At 40.8% G+C, this 24,626-nt stretch overlaps 1 protein-coding gene across 9 annotated transcripts in view; it reads right to left on the bottom strand.

The window, feature by feature from the left end:
• Positions 1-24,626, bottom strand: part of git2a (G protein-coupled receptor kinase interacting ArfGAP 2a) — an 80,793-nt gene that overhangs the window by 53,672 nt on the left and 2,495 nt on the right. For all 9 annotated transcript variants that reach the window (XM_060843498.1, XM_060843497.1, XM_060843506.1 and 6 more), the window contains exons 2-5: positions 11,575-11,708; positions 10,102-10,214; positions 7,938-8,043; positions 401-487 (exon numbers count right to left, since the gene is read on the bottom strand). In XM_060843498.1, the coding sequence (XP_060699481.1) occupies positions 401-487; positions 7,938-8,043; positions 10,102-10,214; positions 11,575-11,708 (440 nt within the window). The remainder of the gene's footprint in view (positions 1-400; positions 488-7,937; positions 8,044-10,101; positions 10,215-11,574; positions 11,709-24,626) is intronic.

Here is a 24,626-nt window from a genome sequence, read left to right on the forward strand (position 1 = left end):
TCAGAGATTATACAATTAGGAGTATGGATAGAAACCTTTGTAAACAGAATGGAGTGTTCTGAATGGTGTGTTGCCTGCCTTGAACCAGCTTGAAAGTATTGGAGTGGGAGGAGAGGATCCAGTTGGGACTAACAAAATTGGCAAGAGGTGATGCGTACACTGGAAAGGTACCATTGCCAATCACAGTTGACATTGGAGAGAATAACTATATGCAAAAACTTCCATTTTAAAATATTTGCACAGTAAGTGACAAAGAATTACTTTACAGCGTTTGCTTCGTTATTTGTTGAGATTACATTGCCCAATACTTTATTCCCAGTTTGGCACACATTAAAATTAATTGAGAAGCAGAAACAACAGCAGCATAAACTTTACAAAAACACTGACGTTGAAGACTTACAGGATGGAAGAAGTTTGCTTGGGCTCCTAATGAGAGCAATCGCAAGCAGGTCTCCAAGTTCCCTGTCCGCACACTTGAGTGCAATTGCTGAAATAACACAAGACATTAACAGTGGGCGACACTGCTGGGAGCACACTTATTCTTTAAAATGTTATGGAACCTCCTTACTATAGGAGAAATTATCATGAGGAGAAAGAATTTGATGTTTTAATACCATCACTGGCACAAGTTTGGACGGATTATGAGCAATACTGAAGAACAGGTTACATTAGGTAACACAAATTGTGAATGGGAAACTATTTCAGTACTTGCTATTTATACCAATTTTTAAAATAATATCCTTTTATATTGCAGGAGAATGGAAATATTCATTTCTTCTTTACTTGATCACTGTTCCATTTGCTTACATTTCTACATGTGGAGGTGCTGGTGTTGGACTGGGATGGACAAAGTCAGAAGTCAAACAACACCAGGTTATAATCCAACAGGTTTATTTGAAATCACATGCTTTCAGAGCACAGCCCCTTCACCAGGTGAAGTGAGAGAAGAGCACACAGACACAGAATTTACAGCCAGAGATAAAAAAAACTCATAAATAGTGTGCGAGTGGTGTGTTGAATAATAAGTCTCTGTAGATCAACAGAAGTGTCAACAACTGACCAACAAGCGAAGGGATGACCTATAATCCAATTAAGTGAGACAGACAGATAATTACAAAAAATTAAAAACAAGGTGGTGCTCGACACAAACCAAATGACTGCAATAATATGTTTGGTTTAAAAGTTGCACGCTTAGGGCCTAACCAAAGTAAAAAGTAATCCAAAACTGCATAAACTAAGGTAGAGAGATCACAACTTATCAAGGTGGTGGTGTCAAGACAGGACAGTAAGGAAGGTTTTACAGATACAGAACTGTGGTGGGGTTACATGTCACTTGAGAGAAGCTGGGGGTTCCTTCTACAATGTGTTTCGAGATGCCCTCGACACAGCCAGAGAGATTCTCACACAGGTCCTGTACAGCTACATGTGATCCCATCACACAGTCCTGTATCTGTAAAATCTTCCTTACTATCCTGTCTTGACACCATCACCTTGATGAATTGTTATGATCTCTCAATTTTAATTAGTTTGTACAGTTTTGGATTACTTACTACTTTGGTTAGATCCTCACATGCAACTCTTAAACTTATCATGTTATTCTAGTCATTTTGTTTGTCTCCAGCACCACCTTATTTTGTCATCTTTGTAATTATCTCTGCCTTGTATGGTCCGATTATAGGTCACCCCTTCACACATTATTCAGCTGTTGACACTTTTCTCATCACTGTCTGACACTTTTGATGACCTGCAGAGACTAATTATTCAACACGCTACTCACACCATTTGTACAATCTTTGTTTCTACCTATAAATTCTGTGTCTGCGTGCTCTTCTCTCTCAATTTACCTGATGAAGGAGCTATGCTCTGAAAGCTAGTGATTTCAAACAAACCTGGTGTCATGCAACTTCTGACATTTCTAGTAACTGCACTCAATAGTAATTCACGTGAAGGACATAGGTATGGATTCAATTAATGCAACAGAACATTTACACTTCTGCATTTTAGTTTTGGAAATTTGAATCAGGAGACTAAACAATTTGCTTGACAGCGTTCAGATATTCACTTTCCTTTTACTCCTCAATCCCTTTGGTGACATTCCAATGGATTGAAAAGTGAACATAGCCAGCTCTCCTAACTGCTCAAGTAATAAACTCAGAATTAGCTTCGCTGCCTCACGTCAAGGAAGACCAGCAATTAAGCACACTTCAAAAATTCCCTACCCTTTCAATTAAAGTGGAGTATTAAAACTAATTCATTCTCTGCTGGAATGTGCGCACAACTATTAGGTCAAAGTTTGTGAGAAGATTTGTAGCTCGGGTGCTCGTTGTTGTGGTTCTGCGAGCTGGGAATTTATGTTGCAGATGTTTCGTCCCCTGTCTAGGTGACATCCTCAGTGCTTGAGGGCCTCCTGTGAAGCGCTTCTGTGTTTCCTCCAGCATTTATAGTGGTTTGTCTTTGCTGCTTCCGGTTGTCAGTTCCAGCTGTCCACTGTTTGTCTTCCTGTTTGTCCTATGAAGTGTTTTGTGCAGACCTTGCATGGGATTTTGTACACTACATTGGTTTTGCTCATTCTGGGTATTGGGTCCTTTGTCCTGATGAGTTGTTGTCTAAGAGCGGCTGTTGGTTTGTGTGCTGTTATGAGTCCTAGCGGTCGTAGTAGTCTGGCTGTCAGTTCAGAAATGTTTTTGACATATGGTAACATGGCTAGTCCTTTGGGTTGTGGCATGTCCTCATTCCGTTGTCTTTCCCTTAGGCATCTATTGATGAAATTGTGGGGGTGTCTGTTTTTGGCAAATACATTGTAGAGGTGTTCTTCTTAGTCTTTTTGCAGTTCTGATGTGCTGCAGTGTGTTGTGGCCCTTTTGAACAGTGTCTTGATGCAACTTCTTTTGTGTGTGTTAGGGTGATGGCTTTCATAGTTCAGGACTTGGCCTGTGTGTGGCTTACATAACACTACATAGGACAAACAGGAAGACAGTTAACAATCTGTATCCATGAACACCAACTAGCCACGAAACGACACGACCAGCTATCCCTTAGTAGCCACACACGCAGATGACAAGCAACATGAGTTTGACTGGGACAACACTACTATTATAGGACAAGCCAAACAGGGAACAGCCAGGGAATTCCTAGAGGCATGGCACTCATCCACAGATTCTATCAACAAACACATCGACCTGGACCCAATATACCGGCCACTGCAGCGGACAGCTGGAACTGACAACCAGAAGTGACAGAGACAAACCACTATAAATGCTGGAGGAAACAACACAGAAGTGCTTCACAGGAGGACCCCAAGCACTGAGGATGTCACCTAGACAGGGGACGAAACGTCTGCAACACAAATTCCCAGCTCGGCGAACAGAACCACAATATTATTAAGCCAAGCCTGTCAAAGATCCTGGTGTCATTGATCACCTACCCCTGCAGTAATCCATTATATTGGTGACATTCAGTATGAAGATTGGACAAAAATGAATACCTCATTGAAGTATCTGTGTAGAACTGATAGAACCACATTGTAAGAGCAAATAGAAAAAAGGCACAAGGAGGGGCCTGGCATAGAAACCCAATCATCTTGTTTTCAAACATATACTTATAACTGATTAAGCACCATTATCAGAGATTTGAAAGCAAGTTTCCAGGATTATCACTATTAAAAGTATGTCACATGCAGACAAAGGTATTTCACTTCTTTCGACTCAGATACCCCTAACAGATTTTAAACATGTTCACCTTCTCAAGCTCATCATTCCCTGATCAAGGTGATGAACAACCAATCCAATCTCAAAACTTTATCAAATATGACTGGTGATTATATAGCATATTCCTCTCCTTATGTTGAAGTATCACTTTTGGAGTGCTAACCATTCTTTAATGAATAAGTACATGAGAATTCAGTCTTGAGGAAAGAGGCATTATTGCGATATTTTCGTTAAATTTGCTTTTGTAGTAAATTAATTCCAAAATCACACTTGTTACAACTCAGAAAAAAAACCTTGCACATCCCTTAAGACAGAAAACCAGGATCTTCAAGGATATTTCAGGTGTGTCTAGCATTCTGTTAGTGGATGGTATGGCTTTGTGTCAAAAATTCATATTTCATAACATCTGTCTACTTGCTTGTCAAGACAGGTATACATGTAGACACATTTGTTGATTTAATATATGTCTGCCAACAATTGATTCAAACTCCTAGCAACACAATCAGTGCATTAAAACCTGTGTACTGAAGCTCAAAAACAAGCCAAACATCCCATTCGTAGTATTTGTTTTGCAGTTCCTTTGTCTCACCTTACTAAAGGGGACAACACTAGCCTTTTATTTTAAGAAAAATCCCTCACTCATTTTATTCAAATTCTCCCCCCAAAATGTTAATCATACACTAAGCTCATTATTTATGATGTGAAACAGTAAATTTCATATTTTAAGTTATAGTGTGGGTTCTTCATGTCTTAAAAGCAACTTCATTCAGTTGGCTCTTTGGATCAGTTTGAAGTGAAATTGCAACTACCTAACTCCAGAAAAACAAAAATAAATCTGCACTCGCATTAGCAGTAAAGGAGTTCCTAGGATATACGATTCTCAGATTATCCAAAGTTCTGGTTCCTCACTTGCACTTTTAGAAGGCTAGCGATCGTTGCCAGAGGTCACCCAAGTTGTCAAGCAGCAGAATTAGTCAATTAAAAGATATAGCTTTTTAATCAACTTCTAATCTCAGTACAATACAGGAGGGAACACAATGAACAAAGCTGCTGCTTCTGGATTATAATTATATTAATTGTACTATGTAACAGAAAGTTAGTATCAGCAGCATTTCCAAATAAGTGAATAAAATGCAATCATAGTTACTAAACTGAAGTATTTAATTAAAAACATCACAACACCAGGTTATAGTCCAACAGGTTTTAAAAGGAGTTCTGGGATTTACATAAAGAACTTAAACTAGCATATCCCATTCTAAAAGAAGACAGACTTCATCTAAATTTGTTTAATATATCATTACAGCTCCATTACACTATAACCCTTTTGCTATAAATTCTGTGTCTTCTGGTCCTGCTCCATAATCACCTGAAGAAGCAGCAGCACCTTGAATGCTAGTGCTTCTGAATAAACCTGTTTGAATATAACCTGGTGTTGTGATTTTTAAACTTTGTCCACCCCAGTCCAACATTGGTACCTCCAAATCATGACTACCATTGACACTACTAACTGCCAGCTCAGTGTGGAGAGGACTGCCAAGAAGATCGCACATATTGACATAGATATTAAGTTTCTGCAGAAATGCAGGGAAGATCTCAAAAGGATTACAGATCACAAACCCACTCAAGTTGGCCTACACCATCGCATACTTGGAGAAACTTTTCCACGGCATCTCTTGCAAACTCCTCAATCATCTCATACACCAACTCTGCAGCAGGTGACATAACCTTGAAATCAAGATGGAATCCACACGATCAGCTTGCACTCAAGACATAGCAGCACAATTACGCAATATTGCCAAATAGACAAGGTGACAATACTATACCACGTACTTGCACACCAAGAACAAGAAACTTGAAAAACTTGGCATCACCAACAGCAATAGCCAAGCCACAGTTGAAAACATTATCACTACGGGGAAATCCATCAACTTATCAGACCACATCCTCAATTGGAAGAGACTGAAAGTTCTGAAAGGAGGGCTCAATTTCTGCACCATCACCAAAATGGGCCCGATGGGTCTTGCAGCAGACACAGAGGAATTCATGTCAGCAGTTTCCTAATGAGTCCACTGATAAACCAGACCAGTTATCACAGGGATCCGTAGAGGATCAACCAAAGGAGTCAACTTGGATCCCCATCGGAGGACCGCTGCCCTGGGCTTGACATGTCAGGATGTACGTAATGCCAGATTCATCACCACACCGACAAGGTAGAGCAAAAGCATCACCTGATCACAACGCAATTCCATCCATGCTCTCAAAACCAAATCACAACATTGTCATCAAACCAGCAGATAAAGGAGGAGCCATCATCATTCAGAAGAGAACAGATTACTGCAAGGAAGTGTACCGACAACTGAATGACCAGGAACACTACAGGCAACTACTTGCCAATCTGACCAACAGCACACCAGTGAACTAAAATCATTGATCAAGATCTTTGATCCAGTTCTTTAGCATCCCTGCGCATGCTCATCCCACATACTTCTTGCTTTGGTGACTTCTACTGCCATCTAAAGATACACAAAGTCAACACACAAGGACGTCCCAACATATTAGGCAATGGGACCCTGTGCGAGAATCTCTCTGGCTATGCCGAAGGTATCTTGAAATCCATCATATAGGCAACCCCCAGCTTCAGTTGTCACATTACAGATTTCTTACAGAAACTCAACACCCATGGACCAGTCAAACCGGGAACATTCCTACGCTATGTTCTTTGCGGCCTGCCATACATTATCGATGAAGTTGAGCACCTTGCCAAGACCTTCCCCACACCTCCACTTCTGGCCTTTAAAACAACCACCAAACCTCAAACAGATCATTGTTCACAATAAACTGCCCAGCCTTCAGGGCAACAAAGACAACGACACCATACAACACTGTCATGGTGCAAGATGTATCAGAGTGTCAACACGGATACCACCATTACATTTGGGGACACCTCCCACCACACACACAGCAGGTACTCATATGAGTCAGCCAACGTTGTTGATCTCATTATGCTTCAGGCAAGGATGCCTTGAGGCATGGTACACTGTTGTTGCATCTGCTCGGACTTGCCAACGGACGAATGGATACTGCGCAATGATCACCAGGCAAGAGTGTTCCCTCCCAGTCGGAACAATTCACTGTGTGGGACATTTGGCTTCGGACCTTTGGTTACCATCCTCCAAGGCGGACTTCGGGACAAATAACAACGCAAAGTGGCCAAGCAGAGGGTGACAGCCAAGGAGATGGCCTCAACTGGAACCTTGGGTTCATGTCACACTACAGGTGACTTGCTGCACTATACATTCACACTGACCCTCTCTCATATGCAGACATTAGAAATAGAATCAGTCTGACTCAACATTGGGACACAGACAGACTTTAACCTTGCACCTTTCAATGCATTGGCTGAGCAGAGATGGCACCTATAGAAAACCTGAAGCCACCTTGAGAATGTAACTTTAAAGTAGGTCTGGAATTTACATATTAAAGAACTGAAACTAGCATACCTCTTCTAAAAGATGAAAGACCATCTAAATTTGTTTAATATCATTACATCTCCATGACACTGTAACTCTTTTGCTATAAATTCTGTGTTCTTATGTTCCTATTCCCCAATCACCTGATGATAAAGCAGCACATCGAAAGCTAGTGCTTCCAAATAAACTTATTTGATTATAACCTGGTGTTGTGAGATTTTTAAACTTTGCCCAACCCAGTCCAACTCAACTCATCCAAATTAGAAGTATTTAATACAATAGCTTACATGATTTAGATTAGATTAGATTAGATTATTTACAGTGTGGAAACAGGCCCTTCGGCCCAACAAGCCCACACCGACCCGCCAAAGCGCAACCCACCCATACCCCTAACCTAACACTACGGGCAATTTAACATGGCCAATTCACCTGACCCGCACATCTTTTGGACTGTGGGAGGAAACCGGAGCACCCGGAGGAAACCCACGCAGACACGGGGAGAATGTGCAAACTCCACACAGTCAGTCGCCTGAGGCGGGAATTGAACCCGGGTCTCTGGCGCTGTGAGGCAGCAGTGCTAACCACTGTGCCATCGTGCCGCCACTTGTGCCAATTATAGTGATAACATTAAACACTTCTATTGCAACAACTCTTAATTCAGCCATTTATGCTGAATTAACTTAAGTCAACTTTAGCAACTTGTTCCAAAGAAATATTTTGAACGTTTCATTAGGCTAATGCTTTTTCTTATGATGCTTACTTTGCTCAGGTCTTTGGCTGCAACACTATCATCCTCACGACATGGCAAGCGATGGACGAAAGCCAGCATTGAATATTTGGCTCTGATAAATTCTGCTTTACTGGGGCTGAATGATGAAGAAAAAGAAAAGAGGGTGAGCAATTTGTTTGATAAGGCAAACGTTTTAAAAATTCCACAATGCACATTTATCAGGAACAAATAAGAGTTGATTTGTCAAGCGGCGTAGCATCATGAGAGATTTATGGTTATTTCAATAAGTGGTGTCAGCACTGAGAAATGAAACCTATTTCAGATAATCCAAGATATACATGCAAAAAAACAAAATAATGCTATCCCTACTTTGCCTTAATTGTCATAACTCCATCTCTATAATATGCTTCGGCTGTAATTTTTGAACACAACACAACTTTATTAGGGTGACATTTTCTGTGTTCCATACCAGTTACTGTCCAGTACTGGAAAAAAGCCAACATTCATGTGTGCTAGATTGACACAGCATTGTTCTGTAGCAATTGCCTTCCTATAACTGCACTAATACACCCTTGCTGAAGCATAGCTTTGCTGTACTTAGTGAGTTGCTTGCATGCACAAACTTATGTTTTTCATGTGAACTTGGTGAATAAATGTGACTAAACAATTTATATTCTAGAATATTTATGGCACTTGGTTTTGATTAGAGTGGTGCTGGAAAAGCACAGCAGGTCAAGCAGCATCCAAACAGCAGGAAAATCGACGTTTCGGGCAAAAGCCCTTCATCAGGAATTCCTGATTTTCTTGCTCCTCAGATACTGCCTGACCTGCTATGCTTTTCCAGCACCACTCTAATCTAAAATCTGGTTTCCCACATCTGCGGTCCTCACTTCTGCCTAGATATGGCACTTGGGACTAATGAGATCAAAAGTTACGAGGAAAAAGCAAGACTAGGCTACAGAGTTAGTCAATCGGTTATGATTGGGATAAATGTCAGAGCAGGCTCGAAGGGCCAAATGGCTGCCTCCTATCTTCTATGTTTTTCTATTTGTTTTAAATCAGCAATTATTTGTTTTTTTAAGTGGGCTTACTAAAAGCCATGTAACATTCTGCAAACATTTTGATACTGGGCCCTAGCATACAGAGTTGCTCACTGTAACATTATTACAGTACAAGTTTTCTGCAATTAGAGATTTTGAAAGGTTTTGAACATGAATTGTTCATTCCACTAAATGACTGATCAACCTTCCTAATTTTTTTATTCAGTTGACTTTCACAAACCTCTATATGGCTCCATAAATATCTTCCCAATTCCAAGAGTTGGCTTGTGGCGAGGGAGACATACAATTTTAATTCCTGCAAATTACTGCTATTTATCAAAAAGTTAATTTAATCATTTCACAGATCGATTTAATTTTGCTGGTGAAATATTGGAGGAGCTGAGCTTCAGGGAGAGGCTGAACAGGCTGGGGCTGTTCTCCCTAGAGCATCGGAGGCTGAGGGGTGATCTTGGAGGTTTACAAAATCATGAGGTGCATGGATAGGATAAATAGACAAAGTCTGTCCTGGGGTCGGGGAGTCCAGAACTAGAGGGCATAGGTTTAGGGTATGAGGGTAAAGATATAAAAGAGACCTAAGGGGCAACTTTTTCACGCAAAGGGTGGTACATGTATGTAATGAGCTGCCAAAGGATATGGTGGAGGCTGGTACAATTGCAACATTTAAGAGGCATTTGGATGGGTATGTGAATAGGAAGGGTTTGGAGGGATATGAGCCGGGTGCTGGCAGGTGGGACTAGACTGGGTTGGGATATCTGGTCAGGTTGGACCGAAGGGTCTGTTTCCATACTGTACATCTCTATACTCTGACTATAAACAGAAGTCTAAATTTAATTGCATAACTGAAATTAATCTAAATTTTTCAGGGCAATCGAAGTATCTTCTATTGCACTACCAACTGATAACAAAGAGGACACTGAAATTTTAGATGAGTACCAAGAGAATAAGATTTATAAGATGGGATGGTCTAAAAAAAAGCTTCCTATTGAAAGTACTCAGCATATCTGGCAGCAACTGTGGAGGGAGAACACATTCCTGATTCACTGACCCAATAACAACTGAAATGCTAGAGCTACTTATTGTAAATTCAAACAGTGTATCAAATAGAAGTATAAAGCAGGATTTGATATACTTACTGCACTTTATCTTGAGGGCTGGCCTTGCGCTTTCCACTCATTAGAGAAGTAGGATCTAGTAACGAATGCTCCCAGATTGAATTGGCACCATTGCTAACAAGAGTTTGCACCATCTGAATTAAAAACGTTTTTCTTTAAAAGCTAGACTGGAATACAGTATTGACATTAATGCTTTTACAAATGATGGCACTTCTGCCATGGGCATTTTCTTCGATTCTGGAGAGATTAAAGAGTTAGATTAGGAGGGAAACAATAGCTAAGTAGAGCCTAAAATGTCACAAGCTGGCTTGAAGGGTTGGGACATGGAAATAACCGCAGTTTGACTCATAAATCACTATCTTTAGTGAATTAATCCTTGTAACTTGCAACAACAGCATGATGAGGGTACAGTAACAGCCCTGATCAGAAGCCACAATAATTATGTTCGACTGATCTACAAGGTTAAGGCCTCATGGATTTTTTTTTAAACCAAGCTTGACATGATCCAGCAAACCAGTAACCTCATAACTGCGTAAAGTGTTCACATACAGGATGAGTACTAGTCAGAGACAGCATAAAATGAAAAAGGTATGTCATCAATAAGGAATGCCCAGTTTTAGCACTTCAAAAAGTTAAAAATGATCCTAGCACGTAAAAGTTAGGAAAGCTCAGTAAGATGTGACAACTCAATCTCTAACTAGGATCTATTTACTTTCCATGAAGAGGATTCCATGTTTGAGTTTTTTTTCTCTTACCCATTTTCCATTTTTACTTTTCTGCTTTGATTACAAAAGATAGTGATTCCACAGGAGCCACATATATTGCTATATCATGTTTCCATTAATTTTCATTCATCTCAAGTTACTGCTGAAGGATTATATATCAATGAGGCAATAGCACTAAAAACTGCCTTTTCTAAATGGTGAGGCCTACAAAAGTCAACAAATGGAAATATAAACAAATAGAATGGAGCAATCTAGACTTCCCAGTTCATTGAACCCATGTGACCCAAGTGCAGTAGGTCCAACCTCTGCATGTCTTCTTAGTCCAACCTGGTGAATAGATAAATTGTTTCTTGATCTGTTAAGAAAGCTGCTATCAGCCACTAGCTAATGATGCACCCAAGTCAGTCCCTATTTCAATTTTCATACATTTATCAGGAAATGGCCATCCCTTTCACTTGGATGGTGAGATCAGATAGAGCAAATAGATTATTATGGCCGCAGAAATGCATTTTATCATTCAACGGCTAGAGTTCTCATTTTCAGAGAGGTATTGGCTAAAACTGGCTGCAAACCTTCTTCCCAACTTGCACTTCTCAGCAGATTACATGGCTGCTGATGGCTGGAGAGCATGACTATAAGATTCAGCCTTATCGGACTAACTGGTCCTTTGCAGATATCAGGCAAGATTAGGAACTCATCTAGCTCCCCTTTGAACTTCTGCAGCAAACCTATACTCATCAAGGAGCCAAGATTACAAAATATTCCTTACCTGTAGCAGTGTGGGAGGCCACGGTGTGTGTGTCAGGTGTCGTACCTGAGAGATATGTCGGCCCAGACTACGGTGTACACTGCAACAGTCATCGCAGATCAGAACACCCCTGTTTATGGATGCCCAGCGAGGATCTGGAATAGAAGCAATTCAGGTCATTTTTTTGAAAAATGGTATCTTATTTTTCAAAAATCTTTACCACACCTCAAACAGCAAAATGCTCCAATAGCAATGCAAATGTTTTCCATCTCTGCTATGAAACTGATCTTACAGACTTGAACTCCTGATTCTGAAGAAAGCAACAGAATATTAAATGTAACACATCAGATATATTGTTCCATCATTTGGACATTCATAAAACCCCAATTTTAAAAGTCTATTTTTTTGGAGGGTGGAGTGGGGTACCAAATAAAATGTCAGGAAGGCAGTCAAATAATGCCCTCTTGTATCTCAATCCAAAGATAACAGATTCTCAAGTTTAGTGTTAATAGGCATATTCTTTAAAGGAGAGCGTGAGGACTGCGGATACTGGAGATCTGAGTGAAGAGTGTGGTGCTGGAAAAGCACAGCAGGTCATGCAGCATCTGAGCAGCAGGAGAATTGATGTTTTGGGCATAAGCCCTTCATCAGGAATGAGGCTTGTAGGCCGGTGGCTGAGAGATAAATGGAGGGGGAGGAGTGGCTGAGGTAGACGAGAAAGCCATAGGTGGATGAAGGTGAGGGAGATAGTGATAGGTTGGAGGGTGTTGGAGCTGATAAATGGGAAAGGTGATGGACAGGTCAGGAGGGAGGTGCCGAGTTGGAGGCTTGGGACTGGGATAATGTGAAGGGAGGTGAAATTAAGCTGGGGGAGGGGTTGGAGTGGAATATGAGGCGTTCTTCCTCCAGGCGTTGGGCGGTAACGGTTTGGCAGACACAGATGTTCTGAGATGATCCACAAAGCGGCGTCCCGTCTCCCTGACGTAGGGGCCTTGGGATCCTGCAATCACATGGCATAAATGTGGATTTCAACTGCATCCTCATTTCCCCTCCCCCCCCATATTATCCCAGTCCAAAGCCTCCAACTCAGCACTGCCCTCCTGACCTAGTCATCACCGTTCCCATCTATCCACTCCAACCCCTCGCTTTCTCAGCTACCTTCAACCCCCAACCCCACCCACCCAGCCCACAAGCTTCATTCCTGATGAAGGGTTTAGGGTCCTAGAGATGCACAGCACAGAAACAGACCCTTCGGTCCAACTTGTCCATGCCGATCAGATATCCCAACCCAATCTAGTCCCACCTCCCAGAACCTGGCCCATATTCCTCCAAACCACTTCTACTCATATACCCAACCAGACGCCTTTTAAACCTTGCAATTGTACTAGCCTCCACCACATCTGCTGGTAGCTCATTTCATACACGTACTACCCTCTGTGGGGAAAAGTTGCCCCTTAAGCCTCTTTTAGAGCTTTTCTCTCTCACCCTAAACCTATGCCCTCTGGTTCTAGACTCCTCGACACAAGGGAAGGGACTTTGTCTATTTATCCTATCCATGCCTCTCTGTAAGGTCACCTCTCAGCCTCTGACGCTCCAGGGAAAACAGCCCCAGCCTGTTCAACTTCTCCCTATAACTCAAATCCTCCAACCCTGACAACATCCTTGTAAATCTTTTCTGAACCCGCTCAAGTTTCACAACATCTTTCCGTTAGGAAGGAGACCAGCACTGCACGCATTATTCCAGCAACATGAAATCCCAACGTCTGTACTCCATACTCTGACCAATAAAGGAAAGCATACCAAACGCCTCCTTCATTAGCCTATCTACCTGCGACTCCACTTTCAAGGAGCTATGAACCTGCACTCCAAGGTGTTTGTTCAGCAACACTCCCTTGGACCTTACCATTAAGTGTATTACTCCTAAAATTTGCTTTTCCAAAATGCAGCACCTCGCATTTATCTAAGTTAAACTCCAGCTGCCACTCCTCAGCCCGTTGGCCCATCTGACCAAGATCCCATTGTAATCGGAGGTAACCCCTCTTCGCTGTCCACTACACCTCCAATTTTGGAGTCATCTGCAAATTTACAAACTGTACATCTTATGCTCACATCCAAATCATTTATATAAATGATGACAAGTAGTGGACCCAGCACTGATCCTTGTGGCACACCACTGGTCACAGGCCTCCAGTGTGAAAAACAACCCTCCACCATCACCCTCGATCTTCTACCTTTGAGCCAGCTTACACCTGAAACATCAATTCTCCTGCTCCTCAGATGCTGCCTAACCTGCTATTCTTTTCCACTAACATTCTTTAAGGGGACCACAACATTATTTCATTGCATAGTACAAGGAGCGTTAACCTGCTTCTAATTTGTATCATCCAGAAGCATTGCTGGAAACAAATCTTAATCCAGTCCCCAAGTGACAATTTCACAGCACAAACTGACTCAAAATTTACCAGTGTTAGTTCAGTTCGCCCATAGAAAGAGAACTAATGTAAGAAATCACAAAATAAGAGGAATTAAAATAAGTTCTGCTTTTAGTTTATAAAATATATTTTCTTAAACATGAAGAAACAATTATTGGTGTATTAGCAAGGAGGCTCAAACTGTGAATTATCATAACCTTGCTTAGTTTTTTTTAAGAAAGTTTGACATTGCTACTCAATGCTGAAAAACGTGTTGCTGGAAAAGCACAGTAGGTCAGGCAGTATCCAAGGAGCAGGAGAATCGATGTTTCGGGCAAAAGCCCTTCTTCAGGAATGAGGAGGGTGTGCCAAGCAGGCTAAGATAAAAGGTAGGGAGGAGGGACTTGGGGGAGGGGCATTGGGAATGCGATAGGTGGAAGTAGGTTACGGTGAGGGTGATAGGCCAAAGAGGGGGTGGGGGCAGAGGGGTCGGGAAGAAGATTTCAGGTCAAGAAGGCGGTGCTGAGTCCAAGGGATTAGACTGAGACAAGGTGGGGGGAGGGGAAATGAGGAAACTGGAGAAATCTGCATTCATCCCTTGTGGTTGGAGGGTTCCTAGGCGGAAGGTTGATGTGTTGGGTGGGAGTGGAGAAGAAGAGAGAGAAGAGAAATGAGGAAGCTGGAGAAATCTGCATTCATCCCTTGTGGTTGGAGGGTTCCTGCTCAATACCAAACAACATTTTAATAACACTCCATACAATCAATGCAGCACATCATTCGAAATAAAGATGTAAGAAATCTAAAAAAAAATTTCAAAACTGCATTAAATTTTCTCATTATCCATGGCACCACTTAACTCTCTCCACTTCATTAAAAGAACCTTTGCAATAAAACAACTCTAACAGAAAGGATACAGAGTATACCATTGTTAGTGAGGGGGTATATTGTGAAAATGGAAGTTAGCATCAATGCTCAACGTAGTCGCCAAAATTTGTGATGAATGACTCAATACAACCTCAGAAAAATATAAATACAAAAGAGGGGAAAAAAGATCTACTTGAGCACAAGTCAAAATCTCATTTAGTTTTCAACTGAAACAAATTCTGTAAATTTTGGCACTACTGACTAGTGAGATTTCACCGTACAAAATAAAAAAAAGTTCCAAGTGTGGATTCCAGTTCTTTTCCGATACTAACTAGAATAAAAAGTGGATGAGAAGGGTGCCTGTTGTCATAAGTTACAAAAGATATATTTTGGATTTTGTCCCAGATGCTCAAATTTATGAGGGATAGCAAATCAACTTCAAACCTTGCATTTGGAGGCCTGCATCTTTTGCAACACACGTACACAGCTCCCTCACCATCTCCTAAACAATATACTGAACGTGGTAGTAAAGGTTACCAGAATTGATCCTGTGCTGTGAACTAAAGCAAAAGACTAAAACAAATAAGGAAGTCATTCCTATTCCTTACTCTGTGACTCCTATTATAAATAATCATTTGTAAAATTGAGTAAAACTTATATAAAAGTATTGAACAGGAGGTAAATGTTTATATAGATTTGATAAAAGCTTCAATTTATGTTACAAACGAAAATTATTAGGAGTCAAACCAGGTTTACTATATTCACTTCTGTTTAATGTGGGCTAGCTGGGAGAACAGGGGAAAGAGGGGAAAAAGTAATTTACTTCACTTAGTTTCTCAACAGAATCACTCCAAAAGGAGCAGCTGGGAAATGTTTTGTTAAATCTGAATATTTTAAAATACAGATGCTGTTTTGAATTGTCCTTTGATTTCTCAATTTAAGTATTATGCTTCTGCTGCTAGGAAGGAGATGTCACAGGTTTGGGAGGTAATGTTGAAAAAATTGAGTTGCTGCAATGCGTCTCGCTGGTGGTAAATATTGTTGCCAGTCAGGGGAGGAATGAATGCCTAACCTGTTACCTTATGTCTCATTCTTTACTGCTCATTTTTATAAAAATGTAGGTTGCTACAGCTATGTGTCGTAAGATGTCCCAAAACATTTCATAACTAGAAGCTTCATCTAAACTGGGGTTCAGGGAAAATTAGAACAAGAGTCTAGTTAGGTTTCCTAGGAGATATTTTTCATCTTACAACATTTATTAAACCTGCCTCAATACACATCAATAGTTCTACAATAGCTTGGTTGGATTCATATCATATTGTTCTAGAGAATATACTAGAATTGTTCCTCGTGACTACCCCTGTCAATTTGATTTATGCAATTTACAAGAAGGTTAAAGTCGGCCACGATTAATGTGCGTTCGGCTCTGCTATAATACGATAGTTCCATTCTCATGCAATGAGAAAATCGCATAATAGCAGCATCATTTAAACTAATGGTACCATGTTATAACCAATATCTGCTTTAAAACTGTGCGCTTTGGAAAGTATTCCCAATACATCAATTGTGTTCGAGCAAATTCACATTAACAAAATGCAGAACAACGTGTACTGCCTTTCTTTACATGTTTTCATAATCTTCTGATTTATTCTGTCAATGAGTGTGCAGGGGCAAGGATGTGGGGTCAGGGAGCACGTGGGGGCAAGATGTAGGGTAAATGTAGGGTCAGGGACAAACGGGGACCCCAGCAGGATCCCCATGTTGCAATGAGTTGTCTGTTTGCTGATTTCTTTGGAATCCAGCTACCGAACACCCTTGAGTAGTCATCAGCCTACTTTTACAGCTAGTTCAACATAATCAACCTGTGAGGGGATTGGTTGACCCAGCATCTTACTCCAGTGCCTGAATACTGTTGAGCCAATTGTTCTGAACATTGGAGGCATCTGCCTGCAGCAACTTCAAAATTTATTTTAAAAATCCTGTTCAGCCATGTTGTGACACACCTCTTGCAGCAATTGGGATTTGAACCTAGACCATCTGACATCTGTTAGCTGGACAGCTGTTTTTTGATGCAGAGTAATGCCAATGGTGTGGGCTCAGTTCCTGCACCAGCTGAGGTTACCATATATAAAAAAAAATTTCTCTCTCAACTTTTGAGGTATGGTGACCCTCAGGTTAAACCATCACCAGCTGTCACTGTAATGAGCGCGCAATCTGATGATCTGCAAGGACTATGGCAGCATGGTGGCTCAGTGGTTAGCACTGCTGCTGCACAGCGTCAGGGACCCGGGTTCGATTACAACCTCAGACAACTGAGTGTGGAGTTTGCACTTCTCCCCATGTCTCGGCAGGTTTCCTCTGGGTATTCCAGTTTCCTCCCACAGTCCAAAGATGTGCAGTTAGGTGAATTGGCCATGCTAAATTGCCAATAGTGTTCAGGGATGTGTAAGTTGGGTGCATTAGTCAGGGGAAATTTAGAATAGTAGGGTAGGGGAATGGGTCTGGGTGGGACTCTCTTCAGAATGTTGATGTGGACTTGTTGGGCCAAATGGCCTGTTTCCAAATTGTACAGATTCTGTGATTATTCCTTCCAGTATTTTCTTCCTTCAACCAAATGGACTCTACACTTTCCAATCCAAAATTTCTAGCTCCCATCTTATTCTAGTCCCAACAAAATGCTACCCACCAGCTTTTCCTTACTGCCAAATTAGTCCAGTTTCTAATTTCCTTGTAACCATGTCTCTGTAATGGCTATAAAGATCACGCCTATTCACCTGCGTTTGTGCTGTTAAATAATTAGTTTTATTCCTAAACACTGTGCACGTTCAAGAGCAGAGCTATTAATTTTGCCATTTTCCCCTTTTGACTGTTTACTGTTGCTTTTCTATGTTCGTAGACTGTCCCTTGCATTATTAACAATATTGCTCTGCTCTCTTGCTTCCATATTGTCCTCTGCCTCCCCTACAATTAGTTTAAGCCCTCTCTACAACTCTGGTTATTTGAACCGTCTACACACTAATCCAAGCTCAGGCTATGTGAAGCACAACATAATGGAACAGTTTCCTTCTACCTCAATACAACGTCTAACAAATAGAAATCAATTCTACCCACAGCAATTTTGGAGCTATGCATTTAACTCCTTGATTTTGTTTAAACCTGTGCTAACTTGCCCTTGGCTCAGGTAATAATCCAAAGATCACCTCAGAAATTCTGCTGCTTTTTAAAATTTAACTCTTGGCTGTTCAAAATCTTTCAGCAAAAACTCCTTCCCAGTTATGTTAGTCACTGGTACCCACATGAATCTTGACAACTAGACCCCACCCCTCCCATCTAAAGTTAAAATGAATTGAATTTATTGTCAGGTGTACCGAGGCAAAGTGAAAAGCTGTCTTGCAAACAATACAGGCAGATCACATAGTTAAGTAGCATAGATAAGTAAATAATAGGTAAACAGCAACAAAAACAAAAACACAGGTCCAGGCGAATGTTAAAGAATTTGAGAGTCCATTCAGTATTCTAACAGTAGGGTAGAAACTATTACAAAACCAGCTGTTGTGTGTGTTCAGGCTTCGTACCTTCTCCCTGACAGTAGAGGGTGTAGTAAAACATTGCCAGGGTGGGATGGATCTTTGAGAATGCTGGCAGCCTTTTCTTGACAGCAGGCCTGGTAGATGGATTCTAGAGGTTGGCCTTTGTGATTGCTCAGGCAGAGTTCATCACTCTCTGCAACCGTCTCCAACCTTGAGTGGTATAGTTGCCACACCAGGTAGTGAGCTGAAAATGTGTTGCTGGAAAAGTGCAGCAGGTCAGGCAGCATTCAAAGAGCAGGAAAATCGACGTTTCGGACATGAGCCCTTCTTCAGGAATCAGGCAGTGATACAAGCTCTCCTCCAGCCCCAAGGAAATTTCCTTAACACTGGCACAGGACAGACAGAGTGTTCGAGATGCCCCCCAACTTACTACTGCAGAGAACAATAAGCATTCATGCCTTTACATATACCGTTACCTATCACCAACTCCATTGGCTCCCTCTACCAAGGTGCCACGGTCAGTATGCTCATCCTCCCTGCAGTCTCCACTCTCACCTGCATAACTTGTAAGAATCTCAACTGTTGGAGAGTTGCAGGGGCTGAAGCTCCTCAACTGTAACCTACTGATTCCCAATACCTGCCTCACTTACAATTACACCCACCTGTCCCTGATCACAGACAATTTTGAATTACTGAGCCTGAGGGACATCACCGTACTCGGGGGTAAAGTGCTCAGGTCACTTCCCCCTTTCCTGATGAGGCACAATGTTTGCAGCTTGGATTCCAGCTCCTCAAGTCAATTGCAACAATCCTTAAGCTGCAAATATTTACTACAGAATGCATTTGCCCTAAGTCACATTGGTGTCCCCCAGCTTCCCTATGTTGCAGCAGCTGATTCTAATATGAAACAGGACACAGTTTTGATAAAGAAACAATTTAGTATTCCCACTGTGTGAAAAAACAGCTTTCCGCAAACACATGGTATCAAAATGTTCAACTCCATTTAATAGGTGTCTGTTTCAATCTATAGGTAACTCCAGCAGATAAAAACACCTTTAATTTTTCGGCACCCTTTCAACGCCTCAGTTCTATCCCACCACAACATCACAACTTTTCATGCATTGCTCCTGACACCTCAATAGCACTAATGACAGGTTACATCATAGCATGGTATTTTAATGAAGTATTAAACTGAGGTACCATTAGCCTACTCAGAGTCAGAAATGCTTAGGAGGTGCCAGTGTTGGACTGGGGTGTACAAAGTTAAAAATCACAACACCAGGTTTAGTCCAACAGGTTTATTTGGAAGCACTAGCTTTCGGAGCGGGAAAGAAAAGCTGCTGTAATGTCAGTGATATTGTCTTACAAATGCCATATTAAACAGACACTTCCTGTTTATTGTTCTAACCACCACCATTATAACAAATTAACACATTACTTGGGCGAGAGATACAAAATTTGCTATGAGGATGCTGCATTTTCTTGTAGAATAAGAATGATTACATTTTAAAATAATTCATCTATTAGGTGCCTTTAGGATTCCATGAAGATGCAAAATGGATTACATATTTGCCAGGTCAGTCTGTATACTCCCATTAGTGAATCCAAGATATTCAGACCAAAGCAAGTACAGGAGTTGTATAGAGTCACACCATGTCTGTAGATGAAACAGGATTATATTTCCCAAAATCCACCAGTTCAAAAACAATCCTTGAAACTTTGTGGAGTAAAATATAGGTGCACTTCAAATCTTGTGCTGCCTACAAGTACATTTGTGTTCATCTAAATAATTTATAAACATGCTTCTCCATTTGGCACAAAGGCAAATTCTGGTAACCCCAGTCCCATTGAAGATGTTGGTATTCTTGATGTTAGATTTGCAGGACTACTGTTGATTCTGAAAATCAATGCCAATAACAAACTGTTAGTCTAATTGAGCCCTGAACACAAGAGAAAAAGAAATAATTCTTCATACTACTTAGGTGATAAAAACATGAGTTTCCGCAAAAACTAAATCAGAAAAGTCCCAGATTTGATTTAACAGCAGCTTGGGTATCCAATCAACCAGGATAACATTATTTGTGCTACAATTCAATTTGTGCCCTCATGTGGGAGTGGAAAACTGCCAGGATACTTGCTTTTCATAGCTATTCAGTCACTTCTAAGTGTGCTGAACTTTGAAAAGGTTAGGCTCAGCAGCAATTCCCGCTCACTAACGTCCTCTGCTAATACCCACAGATCACTTGTCAGAGACCTGACACATCACAGGTAGCTCTTAGTCCATTCATGTTGGGATGGGAAGAGATAGCAAAAGAAGTGCCTGATGTTAGGAAGTCACAGGGTTTTGTGGGTCAAAAACCAGCCCCAGTGTGATATGGTCGGAGGGTCTTGCTATGTTAGCTCCCATAACAAAGACTGAGTTTTTGCTGAGACAGATGTTTTGGATATTTTAAACATGCAACCATGATTTCTTAAAATATTCATAGACTGGTTTCTGTGCTATTTGACTTTTGCTGTTCTATTAATTATTGAATGAATGAATGGGAATGAAGGGGAAAATGGTGAAACGGCAAAATTAATAGTTCTGCTCTTGAATGTGCACAGCCTTCATTACACTGAAAAGGAGTGACCGAAAGCAAGTACCTTTATACCGAAGTATCACATTGATTAGATTAGATTACTTACAGTGTGGAAATAGGTCCTTCGGACCAACAAGTCTACACTGACCCGCCAGAGCGCAACCCACCCAAACCCATTCCCCTACATTTACCCCAGCACCTAACACTACAGGCAATTTAGCATGGCCAATTCACCTAACCTGCATATTTTTGGACTGTGGGAGGAAACTGGAGCACCTGGAGGAAACCCACACAGACAAGGTTTGTGTAGAGTTTGCACAGTCGCCTGAGGTGGGAATTGAACCCGGGTCTCTGGAACTGTGAGGCAGCAGTGCTAACCACTGTGCCACCCAAACATGTGAGAATATCTCATTACTTTTAGGAAAGTTAGTTTTCAGACAAGGCAGACAAGTATGTAAAATTAGAACAGGAACTAAGGGAAAACAAGTTCATTCACACAAGAAATCAATTTCAGATGGATTGGCAATCTTGCCAATTTTTAATGAAGCAAAATTCCAATTCAACACACCAGGGCATGAAAAAAACTGGAATGTGTTCGGCATCGTAAAGACTAACTTAAAAGTTTTTTTCAATTTTGCAAGTCTCAATCTCCTGCCATGTTATACTACTAAGGGATGGCTGATGACAAGTAAATAGCTTTTAGCCCAAATCTATAAAAGTATTCAATCCACTTTTAAATAAATTCTTAAGGGACTCAAAAAGTTACAAAAATAAAGTTGGAGAAACTCAGCACGCATGACAACACCATGCAGAGAAAGCAGAGTCAATGTTTTGGGTTCAGTGATGCTTTTTCAAAACTCTAAATTAGTCAGATGCTTTTTGAATGCAGTTCTGCCAGAGACTCTTGGTTAAAAGACAATTCTAATTAACTACAGTTTGAGAGATCATATTTCATATAAACAGCTAGGAACATAAAATTCTGCAGTATTTCATGTCATCCTTTTATAAAACTTTTCAGAATAGATTGCAACATGTCTGAGATCAATCAGAGAATTACATCATCCTCCAAAACTTTTGTCAATTGCTTCATTGTCTGACAAAAAAAATCAACAAGTGGCTTTTTGCTATACTTTTGGCAGTGCATAAGTTCTGTCGAAGCTAAACTTTAACTGAACAGTTTTATCTAAAATCTCACCTGCTGCAAGTTAACACATGCAATGAGCCTTTACTTGAAGTGAATTTACTAATCTTAGCGTTTTTGTTTCCTCTTTCAGCTCAAAGCAGTGTAAAAACACCAGATATGTTTTGGTGCTGAAAAAAAACTAATTTGCACTTAAAAGGCATACCGTTTATTGTACCTATCAGAAAAATAAAAATACTTTGTCAGTATCAAGCAGATGCATGGGAACACCAACAAGTTCCACTCCAAGCCATACATCATTATGAACCATATTGCAACTTGTTCACTGAATGAGTCAAAAATTTGGAAGCTTATGTCTATTAGCAATGCGTATATCTCGTCTCATCTCACCATAAGAAGTAGATCAGTTCCCAAAGACAAACTGTAGTGGACCTCAAATACTGTCTACATTTTTAACCACAATTTGGAAGAACACCAATTAATAACAATTGCTTAATCTCTTGAATTGTGAAAGAACCATGATATGAAAAGTTCACATGGTCATAATTATTTGTTGAAATTCAAATGAAACACTGGAGAAACAAACCATAGCAAGTTCAAATCCAAAGCCTAAACACAAAACCTAAAACTGCTGTATTGAGGGAATGCGGCAATGGCAGACTGCGCCTTTCCATAAACTTTAGAAAGAGGCCCAACTGCTTGCTCACTTGATTGCCAAACTGCAGAGGAGTCATCCCCAGTGTTTTGGTTAATCCTAGTCCCAAGAATCCACACCACAGATTACCTGACCATTATCACTTGATGTAGAAGAGAGCTCACCAAGCACAAAGTGATTGCCATGTTTCCAAAATTACAGTGGCTACATCGTTCATGGGTTCTAAAAGGGCTTTGTGACAGTCATCAGGAAAAGCACAACATAGATGCAAGACGTTATTCAAGGCAAAACGTGGCTATCATTTTGTATGAAATTGACTTGCTACGTAGATGAACAATAGAAGTAAACTTAAATTCAGTCAAGACATCGTGAACTTATTTAAACGTAAAAAGAGTTTAATTTTCGAAAATTAAAAATCAACAACACAACGTTGTTTAGACAATGGGTCAGATAATAGGGAGATAAACAATAGCCACAAAACAGCAGTTTTCAGATGACTTTCAGAAAGGGTATAAATGACCGTCGTCATAGAGCTGTACAGCAAGGAAACAGACCTTCAGCCCAATTCATCCATGCTGACCAGATATCTTTAATTGAGTCCCATTTGCCAGCATTTGGCCAGTGTCCCTCTAAACCCTTCCTGTTTATGTACCCATTTAGGTTCTTTTTAAAGTACAGTAAATGTATCAGCCTCCTTCACTTCCTCTGGCAGCTCATTTCATGCACGCAGCACCAGTGTGGAAAAAGTTGCCCCTTAGGTCTCTTTTATATCTTTCCCCTCTCATCTTAAAGCCATGTCCTTTAATTTTGGACTCCCCTACCCTGGGGAAATTGGCTATTCAGAGCTGAAAATGTGTTGCTGGTTAAAGCACAGCAGGTCAGGCAGCATCCAAGGAACAGGAAATTCGACGTTTCGGGCCAGAGCCCTTCATGAAGGCTATTCACCCTGTCCCTGTCACCCTTGATTTTATAAATTTCTTTAAGGTCACCCCTTAGCCTGACACTCCAGGGAAAATAATTCCAGTCTATGTAGCCTCTCTCTATAGCTCAAAACTAACCCCGACAACATCCTTGCAAACTCTTCTGAATCCTTTCAAGTTTAACAACATCTTGCGCATAGCACCAGAAGTGAAAGCAGTCGTCCAAAATTGGCCCAACCAATGTCCTATACAGCTGCAACATGACATTCCAACTCAATGTAATGACCAATAGTAGAGGACGTTTACCTGCATGTACTGATTTCACATGGAAAAGTGTTGCATACGTTTTCAATTGAAACTTTAAAGGCAAAAATCAATTACCCTTTGGTTTGTGAACTGCAGCGCTGTTGAAAGATAAACCAGTCACTTCCACAAAGGACAGAAAAACCACAAATATGAATTAGGAGTAGGAAAATGTGCGTGAGGGACTGAGTAACATTCTGCTATTCAATAACATCATGGCTGTTCTGATTACTCCTAATAACCCTTTACCTTCTTGCTTATTAAAAAGCTACAAACCACTCCCTTGAAACTATTCAAAGGCTCTCTTCTTCAAAAGATGGATAAGCAGAATTACAAAAGCACTCAACCCTCAAAAGATTTTGTTTGGTCAGTGTTGAGTTGCCAACCTATTGTTTTTAATGCGCTGACCTCTTGTCCTAGAATCTCCAACAAAAGGAAACATCCACAGGTACCCCTCAAGACCTGCAAATGCTGTTAAAGTATAAGTCATGCATACAAGTCAATGCACCAGCCAGCTGAGCACTGCTTATTGTTTACAGTACAAGCTGGTATATATTTGCCTTCAAGACTCTCAGTATGTTGAAGAAAAATCTAACTTTGTCTTAAACAAAAGACAACTGAGCACATAATAGTTTCACACACCGCAAATGAAAATAAAAACACTGACATA

Source organism: Hemiscyllium ocellatum, chromosome 24 (assembly GCF_020745735.1).
Source record: "Hemiscyllium ocellatum isolate sHemOce1 chromosome 24, sHemOce1.pat.X.cur, whole genome shotgun sequence".
NCBI lineage: Eukaryota > Metazoa > Chordata > Chondrichthyes > Orectolobiformes > Hemiscylliidae > Hemiscyllium > Hemiscyllium ocellatum.